Source organism: Aspergillus niger (assembly GCF_000002855.4).
Source record: "Aspergillus niger supercontig An02".
In the NCBI taxonomy this organism is placed as follows: domain Eukaryota; kingdom Fungi; phylum Ascomycota; class Eurotiomycetes; order Eurotiales; family Aspergillaceae; genus Aspergillus; species Aspergillus niger.
Genome location: NT_166519.1, coordinates 3,160,772 through 3,176,456, shown reverse-complemented (window position 1 = coordinate 3,176,456; position 15,685 = coordinate 3,160,772). Strand labels below are relative to the sequence as shown.

Genomic DNA, 15,685 nt, shown 5'->3' with positions numbered 1-15,685 from the left:
AACCCCCGAAAAGAAAACAAAGAGTAGAGATCCATCATCCATGACCAGGGTATCTATCTTCCAATCACACCACCACATCCTCACTCCTTGTTCTCCGCAGCCGCAGCAGCAGCAGCACTCCTCTCCTTCTCCTTCTGCAACTCCTTCCCAAACTTCTCCCCCAACACCTTCGCAACCCACCCCTCCACCTCCTTCTCCAACTCCTTATCCTCACCCCTCATCAACGCCCCATCCCCCTCCACCATCCCCTTCCTCACGAACTTCCTCATATCCTCCACCCCATTGATATCCAGCGCATACAACGCGCCCCCCGCACTCATCATTCCGAACGACAGCACGTTCATCGTCGCCAGATGCAGCGCCTCGAATGCCTCCGCCCCGCCGCTGACTTTCGGTTTGTGGTACACGCTGCTTGTGTAGTACGGCGGGACGCTGGCGAGTAACTTGCGGTTCATGGCTCGCCGCGTGCTGTAGATGCTGAATGTGAAAAAGGCCAGGCCGCCGAGGAGCAGCTTGAGGTTCGTTTTGGGTGTCCAGAGTTTGGGGAGCGGGGGGTCGAATTCGTCGCTGGGGGAGCGGGTGGGTTGGGATTGAGGTTCGGGGGAGGGCGTGGAGGGGGGTGCGGGTTGGGGTTCTGGGTTGGACGGCGTGGAGGAGGAGGAGAAGAGGGAGGAGAAGAGCATTTTGGTGGGTTGGTTGGTTGGTTGGTTGGTTGGTGGTGGTGGTGGTGATGAGGTGGTTTGGGGTGGTGGTGGTTGTGGGTTGGTTGTCGTTGTGGTAGCAGTGACAATTGTGGTCCGGAGAGGGTATTGGAGGTAGAATAGTAGAGTAATGGTATGAGATTGGACAGTGTTGGTTTTATGTTCTGTAGAGGTAATAATGAGTCTGTCTGACTGCGATTGGAGATTCTGCGGAGATGATGACCAATCGGGAAAGTCAATGTCATGTGACCTATATCGGTAAAGATATACATGAGCAACAGGATACTATTGAATTGAAATATACATTTGATTATTTATGTGATAGACTATATACATATTACATGCTTATCTGACTGCCGTTTCCCCCAAACGTATATATCTGCAGTACTCGCTCCTTCTGCGCCCGAATCCATGTATTCATCTCCTCACTCAGACACAGCAATTCTAGATTCGACAAGTGAGACGATACCATCCATCCCCCCACAAGCGCAGCAGTCGGATAATGAGGCGTCGTCACCCGCCGTCCATCGGCTTCCGGATACTCGATTTTTTGCCCACTAACATGCACTGACATCGTCTGGCTGCCAAGGATGTACGGCACGGTGGCGCAGATATCCAGAGCAAGAGTCTCAATCAGGTTAATAGTCTCCTGTATATGCTCCAGCATCACACCATCAGGTAGGATCCGCAAACAGCGAAGTATGATATTTTGGACGACTATCCGGGAATCCCGGTAAAAGTTCCATGTCCCTGCCATCCAGAGGTCGGTGTAGCAGTCGCAGCGGTTTTTGTACATGCCGGCTTCCCGCACGGACTGGGGAACATAGACCGCAGGCAATGGTTTCCAGTGTTCAGGGAGTGCGTATTTCCAAGCTTCTAGATTCGCGTCCAGGCTGTAGGCCCGTGAGAGGATCTCCTGGATGTCATGGACATGGTTTGTTCCTTCTTCGTTGAATCTATCCCATGCTTGTCGGAGACTGACCAGCTCGGAGGTGATCGTTAATAGCTGTGACGATGCTGACTGTGGAACGGGTGCAGACGGGGGCCATTGATTTGGCGTCTGCATTGTGGGATAGGCCAGACCTTTTGATGATTTGATCTGTCCTGGTTAGTATATGGTTGTCTAAAAGATCACGATACATACCAGCTGTACCTGGACCGCATTCTCTAAGATCAATGATATAATCGACGATCGCTGCTCAGGCCGTTTGCTGTTCACCAGAGCAACAGCACCTCGCAAATGGGTCCTTCTTGACGGTCTATTTTCTTTGATAGCGCAGAACTCCTACCGCACATTAGCTATTATCCAACAGAAAATAGCGTGTTGACATACCTCATAAGTAGACAAAAGAAGAATGGTCATCAGAATATCATCCACATTATGAGTAATGTCACCCTGTAACGCTTCCCTAGTCTTGGCGACAGCCTTCACAAACAACTGCTGCGCTGACTGGAGAAAAGAGCGATTCCCCGTCCAGGCAGCCACCGAAAAGTACGACACGGCCAAAGTGCCGACATGCAAATGAGAGCCAGGCTGAGTATAGCAGAAGACATCAGGCAAGATATCCATGAAACCCCGCAAAATCAGCGGATCTCTAGGCGAGTAGATGTACGAATTGAAGAACATCGCAGTCACAGTATCGTCAGTTGGTAGAGCCAACCCTCTTGGGACCTCTTGCTGCGCAGTGCGCAGTACCGATCCCGTCTGCGAGAGATCTGCGCTAGGCCTGGTGCTAATCAAAGCATCGTTGGATACTACCGGAGCAGGTGAAGATCGAATTGACTCCACTTCGATCTTCGGAGTGGAGACCTTACTAGATGTGTGTCGCTTCTTGCGGTGGAACGCTACTTGGTCTCTTAACATGACATCAAAAGGGTCGGGATAGCCAGGACATGTCCGGCCTGTCCGAACACATGCTCGGCAGTGCGGACGAGTTTCATCGCACTACACTATTAGCATTTCGCTATTCGATTCGCCGATGCAGCATACCTTGATGCGTCGTTTGCGACAGTTCTGGCACCCAGTACTTGGCTTCCCGCCGTATACCATGACGAATATTGCTTTTCCGATCAGGCGGCAAGATTGGTCTCGTACTAATCGTTGGTGTATGCAGTCGAATCCGAATAGTGGTTCCACACAAGCACAAGTTCTAGCACTTCTGGAACGGTTCCTAGCAAGCCCATAGTTCAATGGCCGATCCACTGGAATATTTAGCTGCCAGGCTCGTATCTTCATTAGTTGTCGCACAGATCCAGCGTTGCGGGACCAAAGCCGCCAGGAAATCAGGCCTGGCAGGTGTCAACCGATCGCCTTATCGTCGCTCACGTGGCGCATGAGTCAGCTTAGCTTATCAATACGATAAGATTCTTAGAGGTTAGCATAGTGATACATTGAAGGCTACACAATCAGACACAAGCATATAGAAGTTAAAAGTCATGTTAATGTGAAAGTCATTTCAATCATGTAAACAGGCACATCGCCCGCCAAAGCTGTTGAGGATATCAAGTACATAAATTCCATCGTAAAGTTCACAAGTCCCGAACGAACAAAAAGAGACAACATCAATCATGAAACATCATCAAATCATAAGTCCATCGCTATACCACATTATCATTAATAGGCGTCATCTGATGCGAAAGTTGAAGGGTATACAGCTCTGTCGTAATTTTCATCGCTGTTCATAACGCATAATTCATCGCAAAATATCAAGCTCTGCGGCTAAAACCGCATATATGCAATCCAAGCAGCAGACAACCACCCAGTCATCGTACAAGGACTTTTTTTTGGGATGCTCAAGCTGCATCCTATCGTAAATATCCGGTAGTAATCAACATATCCGCCCGGCCAGGACGGTCGAAACGATCAATTCCCAGATGCTCCTTGCCATCTCGACCAACATAGATGCCAAAGCCGTACATAGAATGCTCCCGATCTCCAGGAGGCGCGACGACCAATCGAGTGACCAGATCCGCCTTGCTCCGAGGCTCGCGCAGGATTTTATCGGCGAGCAGTGGGCTTTGGTATAGGAAGCTCATCTGATCAGCCAAAGTGCTAATGTCATGTGGCAGGCGGCGGCAGCGACGGGGCCAAATGCACAGGAAAGACACCATGTATAGTGCACAGAAGGCCACAATAGCATAGAACGCAGGCATCAGAGCAGAGATCAGGATCGTCCCGTCAGACGGATGGTACAAGGCAATGAACATCCCTCCGGCCAGGATAGGAATCGCCGCAGACACCGTACTCATGAATGAAACCCAGGCCACTTTGTAATGCTTGTTCAAAACCGCCACTAGCGTCACCTGGAAGGGAAAGCAGGACGGGTATGACAACAAAAGGCTCTGCTCTGCTCGAGCACCGGTCGGGGAAGCTAGAGCTGCAAAAGGCTGCAACGCACGGAAATAGACGTCGATCGGCTGCCATGCTAGGAAGAGGACATTCCCAATGAAAGCAGGAATGAAGCTATAGCAAAAGTTGGAAGAGGAAAATGCACCAGTAGATGGCAGTGTTGGCAAACGCGGGGGGAATCCGTCTTTGATCGCACCGTGGATGAAGCTGACCAACACGAATGCAATAAACAAGGCGCAAATGATTACCGTCCATAGAACGACAAAGCCGTCGCGAAGAAACCATGGGATCCAACGATAGCGGATAGCGGGTGAGTATAGATGCTGATAGTACTCTTCCTTCTCTGCGAGACCATGCTGCTCAATGTCGAATGATACCCTTGACAGGCCATGTGACTGCATCTGAAGGTTCTTCTCCTTTCGGTGTAATGACGGCGTCCGAACCGGTGCATCCACCTCGCCAATTCCATAGAATATATCCGCACGGTTTGATAGTTTCCAGTAGCCCAATCGGAGGAATCGCGGATCGAGCGATTCGCCGACATTCGGCAGAGTCTCCGATTGTTCAAAGTCGTGCAAGATGTTCGATCGCTGGATGATTGAAATCAGGTCGGCGAGACTCACAGGGTCCCACATCAACCCCGACCATGTGCGTACAAAACGAAACATGAGCAGGAGCAGGCCAATGGTCAACAACGCATAGATGGCCACCAGGGTCCACCCAACCGCCGAAACCGAGGCCCACCGCCACGTCCCTTGTCCATCGATCAAGTACCACTTAGCCTGGAAGAGGCAACTTAGCAGTGGTAGTGTGATCAGGTTTGACAACCACATGGTGAACAAAGAGAAACCGACTATGCCCTCGCCATGCCGAAAGTAGGAGAAGTCCGGTATCAGGAAGTTCCGTGATAGGATAGGCAGGCTCTGAAGGACGTGGCCGAGCGGCCGCTCTGAAGCCATGATGGCAAACGGCATTATTCTATACACTGCCGCTTGGATCACGAAGGTCCAGATAGTAATGACCATGCCCAAGATTTGCGGTAGGAATTGCATCACAAAGTAGTGGGATCCCCCTAGTCCCGTATAGTCCCAAAGCCCGTCATGCCGCCGCGACCATACATTGCAGAAGCTCAGTCCAGCAATCATGAGCAGGCAACAGATAATTATGGCAGCCAGAGCCCATGACCGTAATACTATAGGCACATAGTCCAACGGTGGGTACAGCAGGCTGTCATGCGGAGGTTCCACCGCGACGAACGATTCTGGATCTACCGAGTTTTGGGGCGCCCTCCCGATAGAGTCGGATGATTGTTGCGGTTGCCGTGCTGGCGGGGTTGCCGGTTGTCCAGGCGAGCGAATGAAGCAGCCCAATCCTTCATCCCAAAGCAGTGGCTCGAGAGGACTGTCATTACTGGCGAGCGAGCTTCGCCGTCTGGGCCCAGCAACTTCCTCATCACGCGTAAGCTGGCTGATGGCAAAATGAATGTATGGCGAGTCATCCACCCCAGGAGTAGGCGGCCGCCCAGCATAGCTGTCACTGAGTTCCCGGCGACTCGTGGTATCTGACATGGGGCTGGGCTCAGGATCTTCCTCTTCGACTGCACGTATTGTCTGAGAAGGGGGTGTAACAAAATTCCTGTTCTCACTCGGAACGTTTAAGGAATGTTCCGATCGTGCACCAGCCGGCTGCGAGGCTAGATGCGTCCGAGAGATGCTAGGAGACGATGTTCGGGACGGAGGATGAGAGTTCGGTGTCGCATACCGCGCCACGGTGAGTCGACTGCCACTGGCTCGGGATCTTGCACTTGAGGATGGACTTGAGAAAGAGTAGTAGTCGTCGGAGGCGGCGATAGACTGTTGAGACTGGGTGTGCATTAATTGTGGTCGATTAGCTGTGAGGGGATCAGTCATCGGTCAGCCTGAATTCGAAGACGCATCATGCTTTTCCTTGGCTGGGTGCCAAGGTTATGCAGAGTCAACTTACAACTGACAGTTCTGAGACTCACATTCCCAGAGCCCGGAGCGAGCATGGCGGCCGAAAATCAACCGAGGAATGTATGCGGTGAACAGCTCACTTGCAGTGCGGATTGTGGATGTGTCCGATGAACATTCCCTCAGATGCAGACCCTGAACCTGCCCACGAGGTAATAAGAGGCAAGTGCAGCAAACAAAAAGGTAAGGGACGCTGTTGAATTGGGCTGGTATCACGATTGGGGTGGTTGGTTATACGGCCGGTGATGTCTCCCAGCCTCCTCGGGCCCAGCCACCGCAAGCCCGAGGAGCAAAGGGCCGATCGGACAGCGCAGGGCATTAGTGCCTGTTTAGCCCTTGGGATCATCGACATGGTCATCAGTGATTGGATAATATTGTCGACGAGACATGATGTTCAAACTGTCAGGGAGGCTAAGGATGTGTGACGGGGGTTGAGTTGGGTTGAGTTGGCCCTTGATGGATGGATCGCCTTGAGCGAGAGCCACCGCCCGATCCAAGGTTACGGCCCGATCCACTCAGACCCTTTGTTTCCCACCCACGGTTCCCATCACTTCACATTGTGATATTGAAAAGTTTGTTGTTCCGGGGGGAACCAGTCGTTTATTTGTTTAAATAACTCATGAGTGATTGGATTGCTGTTGATCACCGCTAACATCAGGATTGCATGTGGACTCCGGACCACAGAGATTAACAAGATATATATTCAGGTCGACACAACCTACACAGTCACTATGACTGACTAGTATTAAACTGTCCACGCATCAAAACCTAGCGAAAATGTGACCGATTTGCGCCAATTATATTATCAACTATCATATAGTCCAGTCTATAGTGGGAAATGAAAATTAGTACTATGGATAGGAATAATACTCATATGTACCCCAGTCATTGCCGGTTATGAATCATACAAATATCCGGCAATGACTCCTCCCCAACCGCCAGCATTATCACTCTGCGTAGCAATGACCTTGGTTCCTTCAAGAACCATATTAGTCGTGCTCTTTGTGTTTGTTCCATACAGGTATATGGAGGTTGAGTTGGCTATATCGATCGCATTGGTCTGGCAGTCACCGCTGCAATCACCATTGTTGTTGAAAAAGACCCAGTTGCAACCACCGTACAAGAAGAGGTCGGACGAGCCATAAATGCGTTCGAACAATGCCATGCGGCATTTGCTATCACTGGCAGCGCAGTTGCTATAGTCTGGATCACTGCTGTCGAGATACGTCCATGGGGCTGGGTTGAGAGCGCGGCTCCCAGCTCCCTGCCAGTATGGTGTTTCACTCTGCTGCATTGCAGTGAAGACGTTCCGGGCATACTGAAAGTTGTACTGATAGAGTGTATTGTGCTCGGATCCTGTGCCAATGAGCCAGGTTGCGGCTGTACCTTCCACTAGTAGCCCACGGCCGGTGGAGATGGTTTGCGGGTTGTCCCCATCAAGATCGTGATCCGCTGTCCATCCCCACATGTTCTCAATGTAGGCAGATGATGTAGTGGTTAGGTGGAGGAGCCCCCAGGCTGCCTTGCAGTTGTTAGGATCGCTCGTACATTTACTCTCCACTTGGCTACCCGCTGCTCCACCAATGCGGAAGTGCGTGTTCCAGAAGCCAACGTCCCCGGGCGACCTGGCAGCAATGTTGATCTCAACCTAGAGCAGAAAAACATATTAGCGACCAGCGAACACAGACGTAAGAAAGAGATCATGTCTTACCAATTTGCAGCCCGGAAGAACATCTGCCACAGTGAACACCATGTCGCTGACTTGCGCGACGCCCACATCGCCCGGGTATCCTACCCTGAACATGGCGCGAGGAGCCGACTCATCCTCAAAGTTGCTTCCGACGGCACTAATCGTCGAGGCAAAAGCATCACCAATGATCCGGGTACCAGCGGGCACGAAAATGGTATCCGTAACAATGTATGTACCGGCGGGGAAGTACATGAGCGAGCAGGATGACTTGTAGCGGGACAAAATAAGGTTAATGTTATGAGTGTCATCCGTCTCACCGTCCCCATAAACCGGGATACCTGGAACATTTTTGATGTTCAATACCTGCCCGGTGCCATACTCTTGATATGTCGGGGGCGCCATGGTAAAATAGTTTTTCCCTGACAAAAGAGATGAGGACCGAGAAGTCGTGACTGTCTGACCCTGCTGCGACTGGAACTTGGCATTTTTGGAAGTATACTAATAGTTCAGTCAGATCATCATGCTTTCCTTGCTTAGGAGCGCATATTATCAACTTACCAGATGCCCATGTACCCAAGTGTTGGCCACATTCCCGCTCAACGTGGTTTGTCCTCCTATCTTCACTGTGGCGCCTGAATTCTGAACGTTGTCTAGGACGATGGAATTTCCTGCAGTGCTCGAACTAGACGATGAAATAAGAGTACCCATGCCAACACCAGTAGTATCGACGACGGTTAGAGATCCGGATGTACCCTGGGCGTCAATTCCCAGTGTACCCTGCTCGAAGCGACAGCCCAGAAATACAATATCGGTCCCTCCAGCCTCAACTCCAGTAGTGGTGCCACTGAATGATATGTTCTTGAACACCCATTGTTGGCCACTCAACTTCATGCCGGTTGCGCCACCTTTGAACCAAAGGTCGTTCTGTAAGCTGTCAGTGCTAGGCCAGACCATCTCGTCGAGGGCATAATTACCAATATCAAGTTACTGTTGTAGTCGTATTGTGTAGTTAGGCCGACGTGTTTGGCGGTATTTGTAGGCATATTGAAGCCGACATTTGTGAGCTGAGTTGCCTGGCTAACTGTCCAATCAAGAAGAGTGATCGACTTATCAGTCCCAATGCCGGTTGAGTCGATGATAATGTTCTTTATTCCAATGTAGAAATTGATCGTACCCCCAAAGTTGGGATCCTTGCCGTAGATGATGTGGTCATCCTTGAAATCAGATGACGCCTTCAGGACTGGAGGGTTCGTAGGGTCACCGATTATGACAGTCCCAACATACAGCTGCAGAGATGACTTCATGAGATACGTTCCTGCTGGCAAATAGATGACAGCTGGTTGCCCAGTTGTACCCATGGAAGAAGAACTGCGGTCAGGTCCATTTGTTGGTCCAGCTGTATGATGTTCAGTCTTAGAAAATGCTTGGTATGGGTACTAAGCTTGACCGTACCTTTGATTGCAGCAGAAATAGCTGCTGCTGCGTCCTTCTTTCCAGTATTGTCCGCGCCAAAATCCTTGACGACGTTGCGGAAGACAGTATAGTTGGCCTTGTACTTCGAATCCATGAAGGAAGACTGTCCATTATGACCAATCTGTTCATACCAGTATCCAGACGTGTTGCTGGATGAGGCGCAAAGAGAGTCCTGCGCAAGTGTTGAATGAGTCACGGGGGCCGTTGTTCGATAAAGCCACGGTTTGGCAGACTGGTTTCTTATCGTATAAGGAATCCCGCTTTTTCAGTCAGCATCTCGAGACATGTGAATGGACAAAGTAAAGCTATAAGACTCACGAGGGCTTCGGTTGGTAAGTGATCGGAGGAACGTATTGTAACGCCGACATTACACGCGACGCTGAGCTATTGCTCCATCCTCCATGGGGCACTGCCCATACTTGAAGTGAGAAGATGCATAATATAGTTACAAGAAAAGAGACAGTAAAGGAACCCATGATTGAGACCTATTGATGGCGGTGTATGAATTACACAACAGAAATCAATGCGTCGACAGGAAGAAAATCCATTCAATCCAACCAACAGGCCGTATACTGTCTCGTTAGAACCGGAACAGTCTGACAGGACCTGAGCGAGAGGAAGAACGAATGGCCCAGGTCGGTAGCCTGATTCAGGACTATGAAGGCAAGAGGCGAAGACCGGACTTAAATCAAACCATTCATGGTTCTATGCTCGAAGACTTTCCCAGCCTGCACCTGCATACCTGGACAGGGCCGAGGCATGACAGGCCCGGTCAATACCCGCCGCCATAGTATCCGCATACTTGGGCATTGGGTCCAATTCAGGGAATGGAGGGTACTGCGTATGGCACAAGACAACATTTCCTGTTTGACAAATTATGTGATCGGAACACATGTTTTGCTTTTTACGCTTCCTTAGCCTTTCCTCCTTTTCGCTTGGCCGAGATCCACTCGGAGAAGAAGGTTCAATGTGGACCTTACCCCTTTCCGACGGGCAGGCGAATCCGCCATGCTGCATTGCGATGCAAGATGTGGGTTAGCTCGGTAAGTAGAAAGGTCAAGTTCACTCTCTGTCAGGAAACGGTACCTGGTGTGCAGGTATGGAGGAGCGATACAAGCAGTCATGTTAGCAATCCGCGGTGTCACACGTATAGACTACCCTGGTGGCCTGCTGATCATTGCAGGCAGCTCGGCTGGAGGCTTGGAAGGCACCGGATGAGAGACAGCATGCCGCAGAACACATGCCGACCCGCAACCTTGGAGGGAAACACGTAGACCCTGGATGGCAGGGCCCGAGTTATGGACGTGTCGGTCACGTGAGTGTACCTGCTGGTTGTATGCAGTACATGAATGCCTCAAGTTCCATCTTGGCTTGGATTCGGATTCTTCGAACCTTCATAAGCCAAACTAGCCTTGCTTACGCTGTACACGCCTCGTCATGTATTTGACCACTCCACAAACATATCTAGCAGTGCCCGCCTTCCCCATCTACTAGGAACGTTCCTGGCCATTGGCTAATAGGCGACTGTGCATGCTGTTAATAGAATTTATGTGTGTTCTTCGCACTTGAGACAATAAATTCTCTCTTGATCTTTCGATCTCAAATCCGGCAGTTCAGTAGCGGAGAAAGATCCCGAGTACCACAGGGACGTTGTCACTGCTTTCGAGATCGTGTGCAAGGGGTACAATGAATCTACTCTTGCCCCTTACAACTTCAAGAGGCTACAATCTCGCCATCAGCTACTAAGCCAAGACAAATAAACCCTCCTTACATATAACTTGTCAGCGAACTAAACTGTAGCTCTTGGCTATCGGCCCGGATGAAGCTCGGCCATTCATCACCAACGTAAGGTGCAGCTTCACTAGAGTAGAACCCCAATATTCTATTTTCGGATAGTTGGCGAGCTGGCCAGCTTGCCACTGCGTGCGATAATCCGTAGAGCTGGTGTATTTATGATCAAATTCTTCACATTCAAGCCGTAGGACTCCGCGGTTGGCGTGCTGGTTGTAAACCAGCATAACCGAAAAGCCACCAGACACGGTAAATTCCTGTCGAATGTCATGTGTATAATTCTAGCGCGCTATAACATCACTATTCAGTAAACCCTCCGTATGATTCTCAGCCCGACAATGCCTGCAAGCCATCAGGTATGAGCTGCGCCAACTGAACAATCCGAGCCAGTCGAGAATATGATGACAAGTCATTCGTAACAGGAAGCTTTGCGACCAGGGAAATGGCTCCTGCATCAAGCTGTAAATGGAACTCGCCTTGACTAGGGGATTCACCGTCTTACAACCTCATTTTACTGTCTTGAATTTGGTCACGATTAAGGAGGATGGCTGCAGATTTCATTAGCATAGCATAATGAGACGTACCTAGCACAAATATGGAGATCAGCAGCTTTTTGTCCACAACTACCAGTTCACACTGCTCCATTTCAACGTCTCAAAGTGATCTTCCTCTTCCAAAGCAGCAGGCATTTCTTCGGACGAACAATGCTTCCTTCACAGCATATACTATATCCGCTCTCTATACCAGATCTCAACCATGTCAGTGTGTATGGACAGTTTGATGATTAGGATTATGAAAAAGACCTTACAAGTGACTGCGTCACAACGAGCTCATGATTACAGATTGTCCAGTCAAAGAGGTTACTATTTGGCCGTCGAAAGATTGCAACGAGATTGTCCAATGGTTCAAAAAATCTATCAATCTCGAGCGTCTTAATCTCGTGATAAGTCATGTGGGGTAACAGTCACCGGCTATTCACGCCAAGGGCTACTGATGGTTAAGCACACCCTAAAGCCTCTTTCTGTTCAACTAGATGAAAAATTACAGCAAGGCCTTAGAGAGAGAGCCAGATTTGCATCTTCTCAAGATGAGCAATTTTTCGATTGTCGTCACTCAAGGATTTGTGTGCTCTGGAGCATCTCACTATACCGTTTCTAAATCCTAGAGGGCTTCCAGATCAATGCACATATGAGGGTCATTCGAAATTCTTCATTCACCATTTTCCTGCCTCACTCAAGACACTCAGGATAACCAGCATTGAATTCAATCTCATCGCTGAAACACACTTAAATGCTGCGGAATTAGTCAAACGGCGCAGCTTTTGCATGCCCTCTCTGAATAGTACTTCTCTTGAACCGTTAAAAGAAACAGACTCGAGGCGTACCTTCTCCGATGATCTCTTCTTCGGCTGTATCTGTCGGATAACGACCCCACAATAAATGGGCAGTTTCGCCTTGATTTGGAGCCGGAGGCCGGGCTACTTATGCAGCATACTGCGCTATACTTTCGTTTCTTCGAGGGAGCAGACCACCTTGCTGCATCTTCATTTGCTAGGCTGGTATCCTTAGTAAAGGACGAGGTTTCTCCGGCTATTCACATACAGCCGGACCCTCTTTGTGGAAAAGGGGAGAAATGAATACCCCGATCACTGGAAACCACCACATACCGCTTATTTCATGTGACTGAAGGATCCTTTTCATGGAACACCCAGCAGCGATTGATGTATGCGGGCTTCCGCGTGCTTCTTTGCACGGACTTCACTTGCTTGATTAAACATTCTTATCTTTCCCGGAAAGTACATCAACTTGACAGTCTTGCATGTTTTGAACAAATCAGAAAGCGTATAATATACAGCTTGGTCATACCACCGCGACAGGACTGTATCCCCGTCAGAATGTGCTTTGTAGACCAATCGCATAGGATGGAGGAAATCTGTGCTGTGAGCAGATTATTACGATATCGACAAGGCGTAAACGGCGCTAGAAAGGCTAAGCTCCGAAGGTGGGGCGGGAATATGATCCATCATCCAGTAGAACCCACTGCCCTATAAGTAAGAACGTGGTCGGGCAACTACCTCTGCACCAAAGATTGTCAATTGATTTTTATCACCGCCTCGGTGACTCGTCTGCCAAAATGCAGATGGAGGGTATGAGCGGGGGGACGTACTATGGCGTCTTGCATGCCTCCGACGTTGATTTCGCCAATATCACTCAGGTCGAGACATTTCTGCATGAGCTCAAGCATCTGGAGTATCTTCCTATCCTAGGAGCACGCTATGCAGAGTATTTCTGGTATGGGATTATTGTTCTGCTGGTTGTGGTCGCAGTCATCAACAGAGTGTACTCACTTGTTCGACGCTTGAGGTGAGTCAGCATATTGGGTTCTTCAGTGACTTGTCTCGGATATCATGCTAATAAGTGAGTCGGTGTCGCGGAAAGGTTCCATCCAAGTATAACTCAAAATTCTTACCTTGCCAAGATCGCCCTGTCCACTCTCTCAACCATTACAGCGCTGGCTCGAGAGCCATCTTATCTCCAGTGGACCCCCCGTGGACTGTCACCTTGGTTCATGCTCCCGCCATTCGGACCAATATATATCATCCTCGCATACTTCGTCTTCATTATTATTTTGGAGTTCATCAACAACCATGTTGCAGGAGCTGGATACTGGCAGTTTCTCGGAGTCCGCGCTGGATGGCTTGCAACCGCTCAGATTCCCCTCCTTGTAGCCCTTGCCGGCAAAAGAAATTTGATCGGTATGCTCTGCGGCATTCCCTATGTTCGACTGAATATCTACCATCGCTGGGTATCTCGAGGGCTCTTGCTGCTTTCGACTTTCCATTTCGCCTTCCAAAACCATGGGTGGGATCTCTACCATATAAGTAAACTGGAGTGGGACACAGATGACTGTCCCACAAAGGGCATCGCTGCCTACGCTTTTATCCTATGGATGAACCTCACAACATTAGCTCCCTTCCGACACATGAGCTACGAGTTCTTCGTCGTACAACACATCATCACGTTCTTCGGTTTCATCATCGCGCTCTCCTATCATCTGGACACAGGTCCAGCCCCCAACGCTCAACGGTACATCTACGTCACCGCCGGTATTTACGTCGCGGGTTTGATCCTGCGATTCGTCTACTACAGCTATATCAACTCCCGTCCCGCACGAGCCACAGTAGAACCCCTAGAAGGCGGGGCGACCAAGGTCCGAATCACAGCTCGGAAGATCCGTAATTGGAAGCCCGGATCACATATCCTTCTATCACTCCCGCGACTAGGGTTCCAGCTCTCACACCCAGCAACCATCTCATCCATACCATCATCACACGATGGCGAACTCGTCCTCATCCTAAAAGCCCACAAGGGCTTCACAAGAAAGTTGATCAACACAGCAGAGGCCATCACCAACGGCCCCAAAGATGCCGAATCCACACAAACAAAGCGCTCATACACGGCCCTAATCGACGGCCCCTACGCAAGCTCCTCTCCAGACTTCACATCTTTCGATTCCGTCTTGTTCCTCGCAGGTGGCACAGGTGTGACATTCACTCTATCCCAACTCCTCCACGTCGCACACCGTTCCACAGACGGGTCGTTGCCTCTCCGCCAAGTCCTCTTCATCTGGGTAATCAAGGAAAGCCGCCAAGCGTCATGGGCCTTGGCCGAGCTTGAAGCCGCGATGCAGAAGCTGCAGAACACAAACATTCAAATCCGCGTCAAGATATTCGTCACCCAGGACTCTGTTTGCCTCCCAGACATCAAGAACAATGATGAAAAACAAACCTGTGCCTGCACAAATCCCTGCCTCTGCACTTCCAACAACAATTATGCCGACGACACCGACGACGTCGATAAAATCGAGCAAATAACCCCTTCTTCTCCTTGCACGGAGCCCGATTCGGTCCTCGAAGCCTCTGGACCGCCCAGCGTCTCCTTCCAGCACGGAAGACCTTCGTTTGACGGTTACATTGAGGACGCAGTCTTGCAGGCGAAGGAAGAAATAGCTGTTGCTGTTTGCGGACCCATTGGGCTAACCGTTTCTGTGCGACAGGCGGTGGTCCGAGTGTCGGATCATCTGGCTGTTTGTAAAGGGTCTGGGTTGCCGGGGGTGTTTTTGCATGTGGAGAATGTGTATTGATGACTACTCGACTAGAATCATTTGCAATGGTAATCAAGTAGGCTAGGCGCGTGGATGGATGCAGATGATGGTGCGATGTATATATCCGAGACGAGTACATAGGAATTAGTAGTGTTATGAGATCTGTGCGTTTAATTTCAATGATACCACTAATACGAATACGATAGTGCAGGTATATCCTGGTACTATTTCTAATTTGGGTACAGTTTAGGTTAAGCATAAATTTCCTGTAAGGGTCTCGTCTAATTTTACTTTCGTTAGCAGTGGTGCTGTAGGATCTGTTTCATCTTTTTGCGGTCGGCAATGGCCTGGCGGGCACTGGCAGTGTTGGGGCCTCAGGCTGGTTCAGTTGGGAAATAGGGGCATAGTTTTGATTCAAACTGAATTCACCAGGGAGTTTCCCTATAGGTGACAACAGTATCTAGTCACCTTTGCGAGTTTCTTATCTGCTACCTGTCCGCAGAAGCGAACTGCCTAAAGGGAATTTTGAAGACTCATGTCATTTCTTTGGACGAGGACTTTGACATCCTGCGACAGTTTACTATGC

General features: G+C 49.9%; 5 protein-coding genes across 5 annotated transcripts; 1 reads left to right on the top strand and 4 right to left on the bottom strand.

The window, feature by feature from the left end:
• Positions 1-80: 80 nt before the first annotated feature.
• An02g13200 (uncharacterized protein) lies at positions 81-2,751 on the bottom strand (the record flags this gene model as incomplete). Its single annotated transcript, XM_001400414.3, has 5 exons — positions 81-951; positions 1,043-1,800; positions 1,846-1,986; positions 2,035-2,646; positions 2,692-2,751. The coding sequence occupies 5 exons, from the start codon at positions 2,749-2,751 to the stop codon at positions 81-83; spliced, it is 2,442 nt and encodes an 813-aa protein (XP_001400451.3).
• Positions 2,752-3,506: 755 nt separating this feature from the next.
• An02g13190 (uncharacterized protein) lies at positions 3,507-6,079 on the bottom strand (the record flags this gene model as incomplete). The annotated part of the gene is made up of 2 exons (XM_001400413.1): positions 3,507-5,941; positions 6,034-6,079. The coding sequence occupies 2 exons, from the start codon at positions 6,077-6,079 to the stop codon at positions 3,507-3,509; spliced, it is 2,481 nt and encodes an 826-aa protein (XP_001400450.1).
• An 857-nt stretch (positions 6,080-6,936) lies between these two features.
• Positions 6,937-10,221, bottom strand: An02g13180 (uncharacterized protein; the record flags this gene model as incomplete). The annotated part of the gene is made up of 8 exons (XM_001400412.3): positions 6,937-7,689; positions 7,753-8,229; positions 8,290-8,655; positions 8,706-9,127; positions 9,184-9,464; positions 9,523-9,689; positions 9,763-9,859; positions 9,947-10,221. The coding sequence occupies 8 exons, from the start codon at positions 10,219-10,221 to the stop codon at positions 6,937-6,939; spliced, it is 2,838 nt and encodes a 945-aa protein (XP_001400449.3).
• Positions 10,222-10,817: 596 nt separating this feature from the next.
• Positions 10,818-11,947, bottom strand: An02g13170 (hypothetical protein; the record flags this gene model as incomplete). The annotated part of the gene is made up of 5 exons (XM_059746735.1): positions 10,818-10,908; positions 11,000-11,065; positions 11,333-11,476; positions 11,623-11,706; positions 11,799-11,947. 5 exons carry the CDS (start codon positions 11,945-11,947, stop codon positions 10,818-10,820), a joined length of 534 nt encoding a protein of 177 aa, XP_059605166.1.
• A 1,181-nt stretch (positions 11,948-13,128) lies between these two features.
• An02g13160 (uncharacterized protein) lies at positions 13,129-15,138 on the top strand (the record flags this gene model as incomplete). The annotated part of the gene is made up of 3 exons (XM_059746734.1): positions 13,129-13,286; positions 13,322-13,358; positions 13,474-15,138. The coding sequence occupies 3 exons, from the start codon at positions 13,129-13,131 to the stop codon at positions 15,136-15,138; spliced, it is 1,860 nt and encodes a 619-aa protein (XP_059605165.1).
• Positions 15,139-15,685: the final 547 nt, after the last annotated feature.